Source organism: Diadema antillarum, unplaced genomic scaffold (assembly GCF_040938485.1).
Source record: "Diadema antillarum isolate AM-2024a unplaced genomic scaffold, OU_Dant_1.0 scf00000128, whole genome shotgun sequence".
Classification (NCBI taxonomy): Eukaryota; Metazoa; Echinodermata; class Echinoidea; order Diadematoida; family Diadematidae; genus Diadema; species Diadema antillarum.
The window spans coordinates 6,827,304-6,845,140 of NW_027271017.1; the positions used below are offsets into that span (position 1 = coordinate 6,827,304).

The window sequence follows — 17,837 nt, forward strand, 5'->3', positions numbered from 1 at the left end:
CCTAGGTTTAATTGGATGAATACGAGAGCATGTATTTGGGATATAAGGACTTCAACTTGACTTTGACCCATTCATACATTTATGCATTGAGTAATTTTCAAGGTATGGAGGAAAAGTGCAATTTCTGTATTGAAAAGTACATTGTTACCATTTTCATCTGGCCTTTGACCCTAAAATTCATAGGATAATCACTGTCAGGTAGAACATGCATGAATATGTAGCATGTTTCAAGATAACTTGAGCCACTTCCGAGATATGGAGGAAAAAATTAGTTCAGCACTTTCACTTGATCTTTGACTTTTTGACCTTTGAGGCAAAAACAAAAGGAAAGAAAAACTTTCCAGAGAATCTCTATTAGGTTATACATGCATACACCAAGTGTTAAAAAAAAATCCTGCTGGCATTGCATAAACATGAGGGAAATAGTAATATTTTAAAGTGTTGCCCTTGACCTTTGACCCTTGACCTTTGACCCCATGAACCCTAAATTCTCTAGATAATCACTGCCAGTCAGTACATGTATATATACTATGTTCCATGAAGATACCTTGAACAATTTCCAAGGTTCAGAGAAAAAAGGTGAAGTTTTAATATTTTTACTTGACCTTTTGACCTTTGACCTTAGACTTCATGACCCAAACTTTCACCAGAGAATCTTAATTGGGTAATACATGTATACACTATGTTTCAAGAAAATATCTTCAGGCATTGCATAGATATGGTGGAAATAGTAAAATTTTATGTATTTGACCTTGACCTTTTTGACCTTTGACCTTGAGCATGTGCACCCAAAAGTTGATAGGCACAACTTCATCCCCTAATACACATACATGCCAAGTTTCATTAGGATACCTCAAAAGGTTTTGATAGTTACCCTGTCCACAAAATTCATTACGGACGGACGGAAGGAAGGATGGACGGATGGACGGACGGACAACCCGAAAACATAATGCCTCCGGCACCACTTCGTGGCGGAGGCATAAAAAAGGAAAGTCAATTTGGCCAAATTTTTGTTGGTTTTGAGCTGGTTACTCACATCGATGAGGGAGAGAGATAAAGTAACAACATGAATGCAATCTGGCTTCACTTACCCTACAGCAGAGTTTGAGCACACAGGTTTACATCATGACAATTAGGAGTAAAGTACTAGACAACTTGATTTAATACTTGGAAAATAGACTAAAGGTAAGCTGAACCTTCACTGACGATCAATTGAACTATCACAATTGCATGGCATAGGAAATGAAAACAAACCTGTCTCAAGGACAAAAATAAATATGACACAATTGACCTATCAAGTTTGACTAAAATGTCATACTGTACTTAAAAGGTCAGTTCACATTCGACCAATCTGTGGAAGTAATAAAAAAAAAACGGATGACTCAAAGAGAATCTACCCATGGCTGTAATGACTGCAACTACATCCTGATATGACAAACTTCCTTCAGTATTTTTTTTTTTCAAATCAATGATTGGCAGTTTTCAAATTACACACATGACACATGCAGCTTATATATATTTGCTTATAATGTTGCCTACATGATTTTTTTTTCTTTTTCTGGGGGCAATATTTTTCAGTATCCTCTATCTTTTTTTTTTCTGTGCTCTTACTGACCTTACGATTTTTTTGCTACATTTGTAATTTGTTTCTGGGTCAACCAAATGCAATGCACTGATTTAAGAAAGAACAGTTCTAGATGCCTAACAGCAATATATGATGACAAATGTCATTCTTCACTGCAGACGATGCATTTGATCAGGAGTTGATTGTGGATATCTCCTTCATGATACACACACACATGAATATTTCCTGAGAAATGTACAAATGAGGAAGTCTTACAGGAGGATGAAACCCAAATATGTTTGTGGATTGAGCAAATGCAGCAATATCAGTAGAACACATCAGTGCAGTTCGAGGAAAGTCAGAGAATCTGTTCTAAAATTATGACATGTTAAAGTTTCGATGCCATCATCGCCGGATGAAAAGACTACAACAGTTCATGACGTCACTGCAAGTCAGCGATATAGAGAGAATAAAAAGAGATTTCAATATATTTTTTCTTTTCTAGCATAATGACAGAGCACTGGTTACCTCATTAAGAAAGCCAGGGGAATAGTATTCCCCGTAACATACATGTATGTCAGTAACAAGTAAAGGAAATGTGTGCTTTTCGTAAGAAATAAAATTTTGTGGTATTCTCTTTACATTTTCCTGATATCGCTGCCTGCACTGACATCACAAACTGTTGTAGTCTTCTATTCCAGCCATGTGGTACTGTCCAGCAATGGCTTTTACCAAAACTTTAAAAAACTCATAATTTTTGAAAAGATTGTCCAATTATCCTCAAACATTGATGTGCTCTACTAACATTGCCACATTCACCCAATTTTATGCATATTCAGTTTCATTCCCTTATCAAGGGCAATCAAAACTTAGTGTTTTGATACCTAAATCGTGACAAAACGGTTGGTTGGTTTCCAAGGATGTTCGACACGCTACTCACAGATGACGTCATATTTGACACAAGCTTGGCAAGTGTCACGTATCTGTATCACCTTTGGCTTCAATTTCCTCGTTAAAAGCAGTTTCCTGCCAAGCACTATTTACATAGACAACAATTTGAAGTGTACATTATCAATGGGTGAAAACTAATCTGTTTCTGTAGATGCATTTCCTGAGCACTTGTTACAAGGGCATCTATCAGGTTCATAGTATCATTTTCTCTTATATTATTTATATATGTATATATACAATGTATATATATAATACACATATATACATATATAAATTGTAGAATGAAATTTATGTACTTACTTATCAGAAATTACATCTTTTTATGGGGGGGGGGGGTGTGGGGAGGGGTGGATTAATCTGTTCAATGTTTAATTGCATCATCTAACGGAGTTTGTGTGTGTGTTATCAAGAGGGAGTTATCAAGTTCTGAATATACCAGTGTCACATTTGCAGATCAGATTACACAGGGAAATGCTGTCAGATAAATTGCTTGGTGATTGGATCTCAAGACCGAGCATATCGTCATCTATGTCAGGATCAAATTAATGAAGAAGAAAATGGCCACAGTAGGTCACTGTGACGAAGGCAAGCATGTTCAGACATTCCACAGCTAACCATGATCTCACTAGTTAGCACACCATGACACATATCAGTGACTGTGATGTTTTGTGTTCACACAACTTGCATCTTCAGTCTCACTCTCAGATACAGGCTGAATATGGAAGCAATCACTTATTGGCCACTGCTCACCCCCACCCCCCCCCCTCCTCAAAATGTTCTTAATTACAGGGGATAGTCTTGTATTGACTGGCCAAAGGGTTGTCCCTGGCCCTGAGTGAAAGAGGATCTTGCTTCTACATTACAGGATGTAAGAAGAGGCTTCTATTACTAAGCTTCTCACAAGTTAAAAACTAAAAGAGAAAAAAAAAAGGAATTATGTCTGTGACTTGAACTGTGAACACATATCAAGTAGAAGGAAAAAAAAAATGGGACTGGACATAAAGTGCCCAAACACTATGCATACGCAGCAACAATTTTGAGGTATTCAATCTTGAACTCAATACAAGAGATGTATGGGACGGCTACAAAACAAAGCACAATGACATAGTGAAAAATATTACCTGTTTACACACTCTGTTGCCAATTTGAAACCCCCTTGACATTACAATAGGAATCAAGCAAACTTCACAACGACCTTGACGTTCATCCAGCTGACACCCCCCCCCCCCAAAAAAAAAAAAAAAAAAAAAAAAAAGTCGGATGTTGATATTTACACAGCTTGCCTAAGAGGAGATGACACTCCACTGACACTTGACTGACATTCACTGGCATCAATCCCAATCATTGTGTCAGGAAAATGTCAGCGTCTCTCCTATGGGAATTTAAAAAAAACCAAAAAACAAACCCTCAAACATTCTTAAAAATGAAGAAAAGAAACCCCCTACTAATAGACACTTGATTCACACCTCATATAAGATCTTGTCATGGTGTTTGGGAATTTACGCAATTACATGGGGCAGGACATTCTCGGGCAAATACAGCACTCTATCAGTGCGCGCTTGCTATGTTGAGTGAATTCATATATGGGAAGTTTTATAGACTTCTCGTGTGGTAAGCAAACTGGCAACTCAAATGAGTAATCTTGATCACAGTCAAAAATCACTGCTTGCATCACACTCATACTCCACGTACAGAAAAGGTTACCAACCTAATAAGTTCTTTGCTTTGAATAGGTTAGGTGAAATACAATGAAATTTGTAGATGAAGAATCAATTGAAAAATAACAACATTATTTGGCTTAAAAAAAGAAATACAATCTCTGCCAAGAAAGGTAAAGCTGAACTTTCTTGACTTACAATATGATACCATAATGACAAATTCTTTTCAACAGGACTGCAGAAAAAGTATACCGGTAGATGATATTTAAAATGTGAAAACTTCTGGGCAGAAGCATGCGTGCCATGTGACAATCACATGATCACAATCGTTTACCCTAGGGCGCTCGCACGATGCCAAGTTAGTAGCCTTCAGCAGCGATACTCATCACCTATTGACCAGTGCATACCCCACTGCTGCAAGGGGGCGCAAAGAGGCGAATCATACTACGTGAGCCAAATATAGCGGCAGATGACTGACCACCTGACCAGTCACATGACTCCCAGGGAGCCCCTCCCCCTGGAATGACCTTCCTGCCCCCCTGGGCTGCAGGGAGGGAAAGGAAGGACCAACATGGAGAGGCCATACTTTAATGAAATGATTGCTACAACAAACATCATTGTGAGCTTGGTCTTTGAGTTAAAGGCAGTGGCTGAGGTCAAAGGCCGTGAGTAGTAGCCAGTAATGATTGCCCTTGGACATTAGCCGCATCAAGACACACAGAATCAGAGCTTACTTTCACTCCTTTCTGTGTTAGTTGTTTCCACAGCAACACAACTGATGATGATAATGATGTTATCTTGTAAAGTTGTATGGAATATAATTATGCACATACCATGCCCAGGTATTGACAAGAATTAAACGGATGAGATTGCCATACATTGTATGTAAGTAAAACTGGATGTGGCAATCAGTATCGATCAATGTAAGTTTCTACATGAAAAAAAAAGGAGAATTATAAGACTGGTAGGCAACAGTACGAAGCCTTTAACGGTAAAACAAAACCCAAAAAATATTGTGCACTTAGGTAATTTTGATAATTATGTAGAAAAAGAAAGATGACATTTTCAAGTCACAGAAAGGTGACAGACATACCATGATACAAGACTCTATATTTATTTTTCCTCTTCGTTTCCTTCTTCTCATAAGACTGCATTTATCGTTATAATCATCATCACTGTCATTGCTGCTGATAACATTATCATCATCATCATTTTCAATATCATCATCATTATCAAATTGATATTAATTACAATTTTCACTACCCTCATCATCACCCAAATCACCGTTTATACCCTGCTACATTCATCACAACTTTTGGCTCAAGTCTATCATTAAAATCTTAACATTTTACATATTTTTGACCCTACTGAGACGGCTTGACTGGGAAGACTTAATTTTATTCAAATTCATGAAAGTCTTCCGTCGAGGTGTTTTTATTGCGACTGATTGATTTCCTGAACAGTATAGGTCCTACCCTAATACTGTAAAACATGATATATTCGCGGCACGAAATTTTCGCGAATTGGAGCCGACGGCCTTTTTCGCGGCAAGAAATTTTCGCGAATTGCCTCTTCGTTCAATGCATATAGTGTAGATAAGAAATTTCGCATGCATTTTAATTTCGCGAAACTTGGCGCTCGCGAAATTCGCGAAATTAAAATGCACGCGAACATTTCTCGTTTTACAGTAAGTGTTGAGCTTAGAACCTGTTATTTGGCATGAGACTGTAACTGTGCTATTACTTGCCTTGGCACCTTCTCAACCGCTACACTGAACCTTGCTTTCATCACAACAATGGCATTGATACTTTCACTAGTTCCTGTTTATCATCAAAAACGAAACACAGTATTACAGGTGCACCATTCATTGACAATGCCATCTTGCCTTTCAATTTCCTGATCACACGGACCTAGACACAATTCAGAGAAAAAAAAAAACAATGGAGCTACAGCTTTTGAGCATTAATTTGATATACTCTGAAGACGCTGAAACATAATGAAACAAACCAGGGGCCTGTTTCACGAGGAATTAATTGATGTCGAACTTAAAATTTAAGATTGACTAAATATTATGGTATGCCACTGGTTTCCCTGTTCAATTTCATTAGGCTAATCACCACCCACTTCACATTATCATGAATATTTACAGAGCAATTCCTTTGTTATCTATTTTATCTTGTATTATCAATGATTACATGAAAAAAAGTCTCCAAATCTTCATTTTCATTAGAAAGTTGAGCAACATTGGAGACACACACACAGCATACCATAATTTTTAGTCAAACTTAAATTTTAAGATCGACTTAGATTCCTTGTGAAACAGGCCCCTGTAGGTATTGTTAACTAAACAAGAACCCATCTATTACAGGAACAATTTCAAAAGTACTGTATGTGCCAGCAGAGGAAGAAAAGGAGTCTGCTCTCAACATTATGAATTCAGTTTCCAGTTTCAACATTCTCTGTAAGAATTGCAGAGCATTCATATTAGATAAAAAGTGCATGAGTCCAATCTCTGCATCTTATATTCAGTATCACTATATTATCTTTTAATAACTGCACTCTTAGTCTTTATCAGTCTTATTCTCCTAATGCAAATGGCCAAAGTTACATTGAGATTATATAAAAATTTGTATTTTGAATCCTCTAAGCTCCTCTAAACTCTACCCTCAAAGGATACTACTAGAAGAAGTTTTGAGCTTTCCTATTACATACAAATGTGTGTGTGCATTCCTAGTACCACTACAGTTCTACCTTTCACTCATCTCTTTTCTCCCTTCTAGATTAACTTCTTAAACTGAGGATTATTGTCTATCTTACTTTTTCTTCCCGGTGCGTCAAGGAAATACTAAATCTGTAAAACAATGTTTTCTTCGATCGCATTTCATACTGGTACAAGGCAGAAACGATGCTGAATTGCATCCCCCCCCCCCCCCAAAAAAAAAGAAAAAAAATCAAGAATAAAGGCATGATACACTGATAATGGATAATTAGGTATCAGCACCTCACGATAACCAACAGATGCAAAAATTCTGGGAATGTTCACTGTGACCGCATGAATTGCAATGCACATACAACCTCACAGGCTGATGAAATGCTGTGTATTCAAAGTCCACGCCATCTCCAATATCGAATATCCTGTTTACACATGCAGTGGGAAGTACAATGATTTGGGGATAATTCCACCGCTTTCTTGGACGACGATGAACCAGGGGTTTTCCCATGTGGATTTTTCGCTAACACGGTTACCCCTGAGTCAAGTGACATTGGTTAGCGTTTAAAGGCAGCATCCTACCTAAGCGCACAATTCTGTCTGTCTGCGAAAAGTTTATCCGCTGCTGAAAATTGGCCCTGGCATGGTCTTGGGCAAACTTTGTATAAGTCTAGCCTCAGTCTATATCATATAAAAGAAGCCTAGCAGATGATTTTTTCTTCTCTCTCTTCTCTCTCTTTTTGTCCTTTTTGTTTGTCTCCACCATCTTTGAGTTACTGTCCTTTCTTTTTCTACTTTTCTTCTACTCCATCTTCTTCTACTGTTTTAGTTATATCGTTGCCTTCTTTATCATCTTTTCCTTTTTTTTCCACTAGTTTTCTTCTTCTTTTTCTTTTCTTCTCATTTTCTTTTTTCTCTTTTTCTTCTTCTCCTTTTCCTTCCTCTCCTCTATTCCATCATCTCCTCTGCCATCTCCTCCTACTTCCTCCTCTTCCCAGCGCCACTTTCTTTTTTCTTCCCCATTTCTTTTCCTCCCTTCCTTCTTTTCATCTCTCTCTCTCTTTCTCTCTTTTCTTTTCATCATATCATCTTCCCCTTGTTGTGTGATGAACCTTAACCCGTTGAGAACAGGTCCTGAGTATACTCGGGCAGGTGTCTATGGGAAGTGTGTGTTGTAGCAATATCAGCCTGTCCTTAACAGGTTAAGAATAATTAGAGAGCAAAGTCCTAACTCTTCATTACAAAAAAAAAAAAAAAAAAATGAACTTAGAAATTAAATTAACCTCATGAATATGATTTTCTTGATGCACAGATTTAATAGCACAAAATAGCACAACACACAGTATGTGATTAAACACCATCATGAAATCTAAAGCATATGTTTCTGTGTAAGGCACAGAATGGTGATTTGCTTTATTTGGGGGCAATCTCTGTGTATGCAAATGATTTCAGAAAATCAAACAGGTTCTTGTCTGTTAGTCAAGGAACACTGAAGCACAGAATTAATTCATTGTAACAGTATGTCAAGTACCAAACCCCCCTTTTGCTCAATGGCACTGGACATTTGGGACTGACTCTATGACATTTTAAATACACAAATTCATTCACAACTGAACTGTTTATCTGCAAAATCGCTGCTTACTGGTAAATCTTTGTGGAAACACAATGCGATATTGCCACAGGGAACTTCATCATATTAGATGGAATGGCCATATTTTTGACTACATACTCATCACTGACAATGCAGCTTCAGCATGATTACAATCCTATCCCTGCTCAAGTTGCTACAGTGCTTTACCCCCCCCCCCCTTACCCCTCCCCTTTCACACCCCACACCTCCCCCCCCCCCAATTTCTGACTTTGTGTAATCAGCATCCCTAGTACCTCAAAATGGTAAAGGGCTAATGCACCTGCTGTAAGACCTTGGCAACAGGTAGCAACAGGGCTGATTCATGAAGAGCTGGCTAGCCTTGTGCCAAAACTGTGCACTTCTATTTAACAACCCCCCCCCCAAAAAAAAAAAAAAAAAAGAAAAAAAAAAAGAAAAGAAAAGTGCAGCAGTCACCATCCTTTTAAAGCACACCCTTCACATTGCACATATGAAAATAAAGACAAAGATATTACTACAATGTATGTTCAAAGTATGCTGAAATGCTTTAGAGCTACAAGTAATTGACTGCCTGCTTTGGCAAGGAGTACAAGACACCTAATACGTTTCTTTTTTTTGTCTTTGTTTGTTTGTTTTTTTAATGCCTTAGGCCGTTTCCAGTTATGCTGCACATGGATGTGCTTGGACTACACGCACACACACACACACAAAGAAAAAAACAAGACAAAAGCACAACCATGAAATCATGAATGCTTAAGAAACAGATGTAGGTAGCATCTGATTGAAACATTTTTGTTTTTGTGGCTTTTTCTTATTCTGCTATGCAACTGTTTCAGGAATACATACACTAGGGTTGACAACCTCTGCAGATCAAAATAACACACTGATACACAGCATAGCATATAGTATGAAGGCAAAACCCTCACTTTTGGCTAAAAATTGGGGAAATTGCATCACACTCTGCAGTTATGCAAAATCCTAATTTAGAAAAAAAAAATATTTTTGATGAAGTAAAACATATTTGTTGGCAGGCGTGTTGGAGGTTTGTAATGAATGATACCCATTTTTAATCATGAATTGTTATGACCCAAATTTCCACTAGTGTATTGTTTTGTTTTGTTTATATTTCTTTGCTATTTTAAAACTTGGAGGGGCCAATATCTTCATGAGGCCCATTCAAAAAGATTGCTGTGCTAGAGAGGGTGAGCAAGCTTTGGAAATTTGACACCTCACCCCACCCCCACTCCTTCTACTGCCACTTGAATCGCAGTCTCTACACTTCTACGAAATCTCAAACCGATACTTTTGCGCAACAGCCTCGAGTAAATATCTGGCTACACCTCTCTAATCTCCACTGACAAAAAAGCGATACCAACCGGCTCAGTGGTAGCCAAAAATTGTCCTCACCAGCAGTATAACAAGTGGATATCAGACATAAACGTCTGTTTATAAAGACATTTAGAGGAAAGGCTTTCAGAAATCTTCATGCTTTCACCTCTCACACACTTCATTTCGTGGTCACCTCACAATGTGGTAAAGCTACGCCACCACTTTTGGTGGAAAGCGAAACTCTTCTGTGCGTTCAAGTTTACGATAACAAATGCAGGAAGATCAAACAACTTGAACGGTGTGTATGCTACATCCAAATTCCGTAAAGGGTTAGAGATTGAGAGGTTTAAAGGTTCATATCCTAGCAGATCAATGATATTGGTCAAATTTGCACTGATCAGCAAATTTTATGAAATAATGATTTCACCACCTCATAAGTCTCCCATTGTCTGACACACAAGCTCTCAATGATTCTTTCTTTAGAAAAGACAATTAAAGGACAAGTTCACCTTCATATACATGTGGTTTGAGTGAAAGCAACAATATTAGTAGAACACATCAGTGAAAGTTTGGTGAAAATCCGACAATCCGTTCAAAAGTTATGAACTTTTAAAGTATCTGTGCAATCACTGCTGGAGGAGAAGACTACTACAGTGTATGATGTCACATGCGTACAACAATGTAAGGAAAATAAAAAGAGAATTTCACAAAACTTGACTTTTTGAATAAAGTGCACATTTCTTCGACATGTTACTGACTTATGTTAGGGGTAATAATATTTCCCCTGCTTTCTGAAAAAGAGAAGTCGAGTGTCCTTTTATTATGTGAGAAAAGTGAGAATATCTTGAATTTTCTTTATACTTTCTTTATATAGTTGTACTCATATGACATCACAAGCTATAGTAGTCTTCTCATCCAGCCGTGACTAAGAAGAAACTTCAAGAATTCTTAACTTTTGAACGGATTGTCCGATTTTCCCCAAACTCTCATTGATGTGCTCTACTAATATTGCTGCATTCACTCAACCCACATGTCTATGAAGGTGAACTTGTCCTTTAAGGTAGATATCAAGTGTTGTATCAAATTGTATTCCATAGTTTTAGATAGATAATTCAGCAATAACAACTTTTACCAAGGGAGATGGAGCTACTCAATTATTGACCAATACAAAAAGACATCTCAGTTATGTTTATGAACAACCAGAATGAAAGGGTTGTGAAGCCATAAGACCACTTTCGTCTCTCACTTGCAACATGTGGCCTTTTTATCTTTTGCCAGTTGTTCTTTTCACAAATATCCATTGAGTGGTGAAATCTTGGAAAGAAAGACACAGTAACAATATATGGCATATACAGTAGTAGGAATTTCCTTAAACTTCATATTTTAGTAAACAGCTGGTCAGTCAACTTACCCCATGATTTTTTCTTCCAGTGTGCCTCTGGTGACAAGACGATAGACATTGACCACCTTCTTCTGACCGATACGGTGAGCTCTGTCCATGGCCTGCGCCCAATTGAATGGTTAAGGGTGAAAGATGTTACCATGGCAACATCATCACATCATTATCAGGCATCACACCTCTAGAAAACATCCTTACAGTGATGTGAGAGATTAGTGAACACATCCTGTTGCAGGTCTGCCAGCATTCCCACATTCAAATCAGGGAGATTCCACACAGCAATCAGGAAGATATCTGTGTGTTACATGCATTTCAATGGGCAAAAATACTTCCCAAATCAGGGAGATTTTAATATTCTCTTATTCAGACATGAACAGATTTTGATATTTTCAGGGAGACTCCTGCAGAATCAGGAAGACTCGGCAGCTCTGCTGTTGATACCAGATTCTGAGGTCATGTTACATTTCACTTTCGATATGTCGCAGGAATAATTATGTTCAACATGTATCAAAGGCTCATTAAAACTTGCCAAGAAGTTAGCTTTTCTATTGAAATATAGTCCTGTTTACCTAATATCACTGCTCCTTCATATCTTACCCATTCCAAATCTGTCCTACAAAAAAGACAACCTTTCATAACATAATTATTTACTATATATGGTTCTGATAGGAATACGGTGTGATGCAATCCCACATCATCAGCTTCAAAACTTTTTTATTTCTCTTCTATGACTGAGATCTATGAAAATATAATTTATACTTGAAAATTGAAACAAACAAGATAAGAATATTCTGTAAACATCTGATAAAAACTCACCTGTAAATCCTTTGTCGGATTCCAGTCGTGCTCCACAAAGATGACCGTGTCGGCACCGGTCAAGTTGAGACCGAGTCCTCCCACATGAGTGGTCAAGAGCAAGATGTCAATGGACGGGTCATTGTTGAACCTGTGAAGATAATATCCATGATTGTAAACATGGAATATAAAAACAACTGAGCTTGCTCAAATGCTACTGCATACGTCATAATTTTAGCGAGTCTAATTCTTTGAGAATCAGGACTTCCCAACAATTTCACGAGTTAAATTCACAATCACGGAGTACAGCAATAAATGAAGAAATGTATGTGGGCACGTCCAATTCATGTTACACATAGGATCAGAGTTGATATTTTCACATGTTTAACAATTCATGAATAGCACCCAACACGTGAAATTTGCGAAAACAAAAACCCGCAAAATATCATAAACAATATTTTGTTTCTATCCCCTGTTCACACAGAAATCATACAAAATCTTTGCTGTAAAATCCAGGAAAGCAAATGATTCTTGTTAATATGCAGTCAGATAAACTTGCTTGCCCATGGTTTTGTAAAATATTACATTGATTGCTTGTCTATTCAGTTTCAATCTGGTTGTTGTTATAGCTTTTTTTCTCCCAGACAAATCAATATGGATATGTAGCAAAAACGTTTCAGTCAAATAATACTTTGTAATTCAAGATGATCTGCATAGTCAGGAAGACTTCTCTGCTCATGGCCTTGCAATGTGCCATTGATTGACAACAATTGGCAATTCAACTTCTATTTTTTACCCTTGCATATGAACAAGAAAAAAAGGTGAAAAGACCTCCCTGTCAAATACTGAAGTGAACTTATTCCACACAGTCTCAAAGAGTCAGAAAAACTGCACAGCATGGTAATCACCCAGGTATCAAATGACCTGGTGTATGTTTGTTAAAGATGACGCTTCAAGTTCTGTTTATGTCCTTTTTCATGTTTCCTACACCTATGAAATGACACACCATCAAAAAAAACCTACAGCAACAAACAAACAAAGGAAATCTGTCACAAGGCTACACAACACACGACACCACATGATACCAGGCGTAAATATTCATAAACTGAATGATACACGCCTTTAAAACTAAAATAACAACAACAACAACCACATGTGCTGAGACCACATGCTTCCAATTATGGAAATGCAGTTCCTCTTTGCGAAGCAAACATACAACATTATAATCAATACACAGAGAGTAGTATGAAATGCATTTATAAAACCATAGGGGGTACTGTATATGCCGAATATTTCGCGAGGTTTTTATTTTCGCGAATTACGCGAGTCAGGTGCTATTCGCGAAATTAAAGACACGCGAAAGTATCGACTCTAATCCCGATGTGAATGTGACGTACACATGTACACTTCTCCGGTCAGTACAGGACTCCACGATCGCGAAATCATCGGGAATTCCCGCTGCACGAAAATTTAGACTCGCGAAATATATGGCGTATACAGTATTCAAATGTGTAGAATGAGGCTCATATGCAAACCCGTATCATTCTTGTTGTTGTTGATGTTGCTGTTTTGGCTTGGAACAAGGTTGAGAGAAAACAAAACTTCCAATGTTTGTGATCACTCATGTGACACTAAAATAGTCAACACTTCTCAGAGCAGACAAAAGCCTTACATGAATTACTCAGTAATGGAAATGAAAAGCTGATATATGCAATTATCTACCTTGTCCCAAGCCTAATCGCACTATATGAAGTCGCTTTCTTGTTGTTGTTCATAGTAACGTTTGAAGAGTTAGGCCTCCGAAGCTCTTAAGAGGAAGGATATAGACAGTCACGGAGTGGCTTCGCACTGATACTTTATCTACATCCTAGTCATAGCAATGACTGACATATGACACTGGTATTATTACCATGGTGTTGTTTTCAACTGGTGTGCTACCCTTGAGATTAAAGTCACTGCCCAACACTATCAAACTGGACACTGTTGTAGCTGAAGCAATTCAAGGCCCCTATTACTGTATAAGTTGTTATTTTTGCGAGGGTTTGATTTCCGCAAATCTTGCGAATCACAGTTGGACTGTGAATTTAACAACACGCGAAAATGTCACCATTTGTCAAGGTAATAGTGCGCTTATGAAGGCCTCTGTGTCAATTTGCGAAAACAGCATCTCACAAAAATGTCCGTGACCTTCTCATACATGAAAATACCTGTACGCACTAATAACAGCGTATACAGTACCATATTTGATCTTGAGTACTTTTAAGAAATATCTTGTCAACATTAACAGTTTGCCTCAGCACCTCTTATTTTGTTTTTCATATTCTTTATTCAAATTCGACCAAATACTAGAAAAATCAAGTAAGCAATGAAACAATTACACATGGATAAATAAGTCAAGTCATTACTGCTGCTAGATTAAAGATCATATTAAAATCAAATGCACAAAACATGTCACTTATTTGTTTGTTTGTTTCTGGTTTACAATTTTGCCATTTTTGCTATGACACTTCACGATCGCGGAGCCAACAGTCCCTTTAAATGTGACGTGTTGCTGCCACTTGCTCAAAAAAAATATCAGGATAGGGTGTTTGCTGACAGATAACTGGCACCACAATCTATGCCTGGCTTTCTGCTGACAGGGAAAGTTGGCAAGTGTCCACATTGACAAACGGACGTGACAAGTAAACATCGCGAGTGACGATACTCGAAAATACCCCGACATTATCGAACCCCAAACAATTTCACTTTCTCCTTTCAAGGAGATTGAAAGTAAAATCTGGGCAAGCATCTCGAAATTGGAAGGATAATGTACATCAAACTTTCGCTCAAAGTGAAAGCATTTCTAAAATCTATCTAATTTCTCGTTAACACGAACACAACAACAGCCAACTAATCTTTGATAGATGAATTTTTCTCCTTTTTCATTAGGGAAAAAGTAACTCTGTGTCAATGACATTAAAACTGAATCTTTCTTTTTTCCACATGGCTTATCACTCAGGCCACAAGAAACCCACAGAATTCATATACTTGATGCGGTAAGATCACCCTGAAAAAAAAAAATGCTCCTTCAAAAAACAAATTTGACACAAAGGTGAAGGGAGAATAAGTTTCTGCATATGCAGGACAGCTGTTTTGGAATGAACCTCTACAACAAATTTATATTTCAACTATTAAATCTGGTCTGATATGTCAGATCAAAGCTAGTAATTTTTTTTTTCTACAACTTTGCTGTGCTGTGCATTTCTATTACACATAAATGCTCCTATGAAAACACATGAATGGCTTAGAAAGCAGAATGTTTTCCAAAAGCACTCAACAGCGTCAAAATACTGTGGCACACAAAGGGGTCTACAGTGTGGCACACAAACAGTTAAAGGTATAGATACCAATGGGAGCAGTGATTTAACAAATGTTCGAGTTATCACATTTGATGCTAATGTGTAGGTCAGTTATATCACAAAACATCCTACCATCTAAAAATTTTGCAATATAGCCTAAAATATAAGGAGATATCTCTATTTTTCTCACTAAACCATAACTGTTGACGGTTTAGTCTAGAAACAATTTTATTACGACTATTGTTCACACTTTGTAAATTTAACAATACTTAACATTGATTACAATGATTAAATTCTTTACATTGGTTATTTCTATCCTTAACTCACATTTTAGAACTCAACTATTTTGAAGCACTACAGCAGTGGTTCCGTTTCATCTGCAAACGGTAAATAATGCCTTCAAAGTCAACTTGACCATGTTGTAAAACTTTTGTCCCAATTTGACGAAACTCCTACCACTCCCTCTCTCTGATTTTATACAAATAGTGAATGGTCTCAAGTACGATGGTACAAAATTTTGCACAAGGTGAAAGATAGAGGTGCTCTATTCAACGAGGCAAAGCTGAGTTGAATAGTGCACCTCATCTTTCACCGAGTGCGAAATTGTGTTCCATTGCACGAGTAAAGACCATACACTATTTGTTTTATACAACACCTCGGACGTCAACAGATGTGGTCCACACAGATTCTTGAAGTTAGCACAGAAATAGCAACCATTTTTTTTTTTTTCGTGAAAAGGGAATAAGTAGCACAGTAACAGTCAGTTGTGCACAAATTCGATTGGTTGAAATTGTTCACAGTAAAATGAGTGACAGAATGCGCGCCACACAGGTTCGTTTATTGTGACATCAGAGCCATGCATTGGAATAAAAACTAAGAGTTGATCAAGTTTAACATGGAAGTCTACGGATATTGGCGACGTCAGCCATGCGATATCCATTTTTGCTCAAACAAAATTGCACGGCTGACAGCCACAGCATGCAGTGGTACTTTTTAATGCATGTCACGTGACGGGCAATCGAGAATCAAATTGCTCCAGTCCTTTAAGGTGTAGTATAATACTGATCATTACAGTCAACTCTGAATGCTATGTCTGATTATCGCTACACTACTACCATAGAGTTAGGTCTCGCTCAAATGGCGCAAAGGTTTTCAACAATAACAATAACACAGACAAAATAACAGAGGATTGCCACAAAACACTTCCCTATGATGGAGTTACCATGGTGTAATGTTTGCAGCAGGTGTACAATTCACATCTTGTGGGTTATTTTTGGCCGAGTGCTCCAAGAAAGCACACAAATACAGGTCAGCGTCTAGCGTCTTGTCTGTCATCTCGACTTTGTAAACCATGAGTCATTAAGCAAATATTTTCCACATGCATTTTTTGCTTTTCCTCTATCACTTTCCAAAACATGAACTTAACAGCAACTTCCTCCTTCATCATACTTAACTAGAAATGTCGCTATGGCGACTGATATGCCTCCGCCATAATGCATGATTCTCCTAATATTTTCAGTTTAAAAAATCTGAGCTGCATGGTCCTAAATGCTATCAGAATATCTGATAAGGTGTAAAAAACGAGCTGTGAAAATATTTTGCTTCAAACTCATCATTTTTACTTCAAAAAAGTAAAAATTTGAAATCACCTCCATAGACTACTGTGCTAGAATTATTCTCGGACCGAGAATAAATGCAATTATCATAGATATCTTCATAGTTAATGTGTTACTTTCATTATTTTTGCATTCTTGTGTCATCCATCTGAACATAATTAGACTGGTCAGGCAGCTCAGTTTTAGAATTTTTTAAATCGATCAAACACAATGTTAATCAGTGGCTTTCATAGGTCTAACATCTGTAATATTATAAAAATATTTTATTTTTGTTATATCATAAGGACCTTTGTAACCTTTGACCTTTGACCCCAAAATACCAGTGAATATTTGTCTTGTCATACTCTACCCTCACACCAAGTTAAACGTTCATGTCTCATAGTATGTAAAATACTGTACCAAAAGGGTTTTTTCACAAAATAACCTGTGACCTTTGACCTTTGACCCCGTGACCCTAAAATCCAAACAAAGTATTATCCCCCCAGGATATACCCTCATACCAAGTTTGATGTAAAACCACCACACAGTTCTTGAGATATCGACAAAAACAAAACGGGACGGACGTATGGACGTACGTATGGACAGACGGACGGACGACCTGAAAACATAATGCCTCCGGCAACTTCGTTGGCGGAGGCATAAAAATCGATTAATTAGCTCTATCAACAAAGTAATTTCCACATATTTGCTGGTGAAAATCTTACAGCACCATTCATACACAAAAACAAACAAACAAACAAACAAACAACCCTTTCCTGACATTTATATACTTGTTTCAACTAGTAAAAGCTGAGCCAGTCAAATTAAACTTGGTTTAATTATAAACCAACAAGACTTTCAGAGGGATTTGGGCAAGCTTACAGACTGC

The 17,837-nt window shown here is 37.5% G+C and overlaps 1 protein-coding gene across 1 annotated transcript in view; it reads right to left on the reverse strand.

The window, feature by feature from the left end:
* The window catches only part of LOC139720545 (TATA-binding protein-associated factor 172-like), an 83,800-nt gene that overhangs the window by 16,155 nt on the left and 49,808 nt on the right, over positions 1-17,837 (reverse strand). Inside the window, exons 37-38 of the mRNA XM_071631898.1 lie at positions 12,037-12,166; positions 11,233-11,324 (exon numbers count right to left, since the gene is read on the reverse strand). Of these exons, the coding sequence (XP_071487999.1) occupies positions 11,233-11,324; positions 12,037-12,166 (222 nt within the window). The remainder of the gene's footprint in view (positions 1-11,232; positions 11,325-12,036; positions 12,167-17,837) is intronic.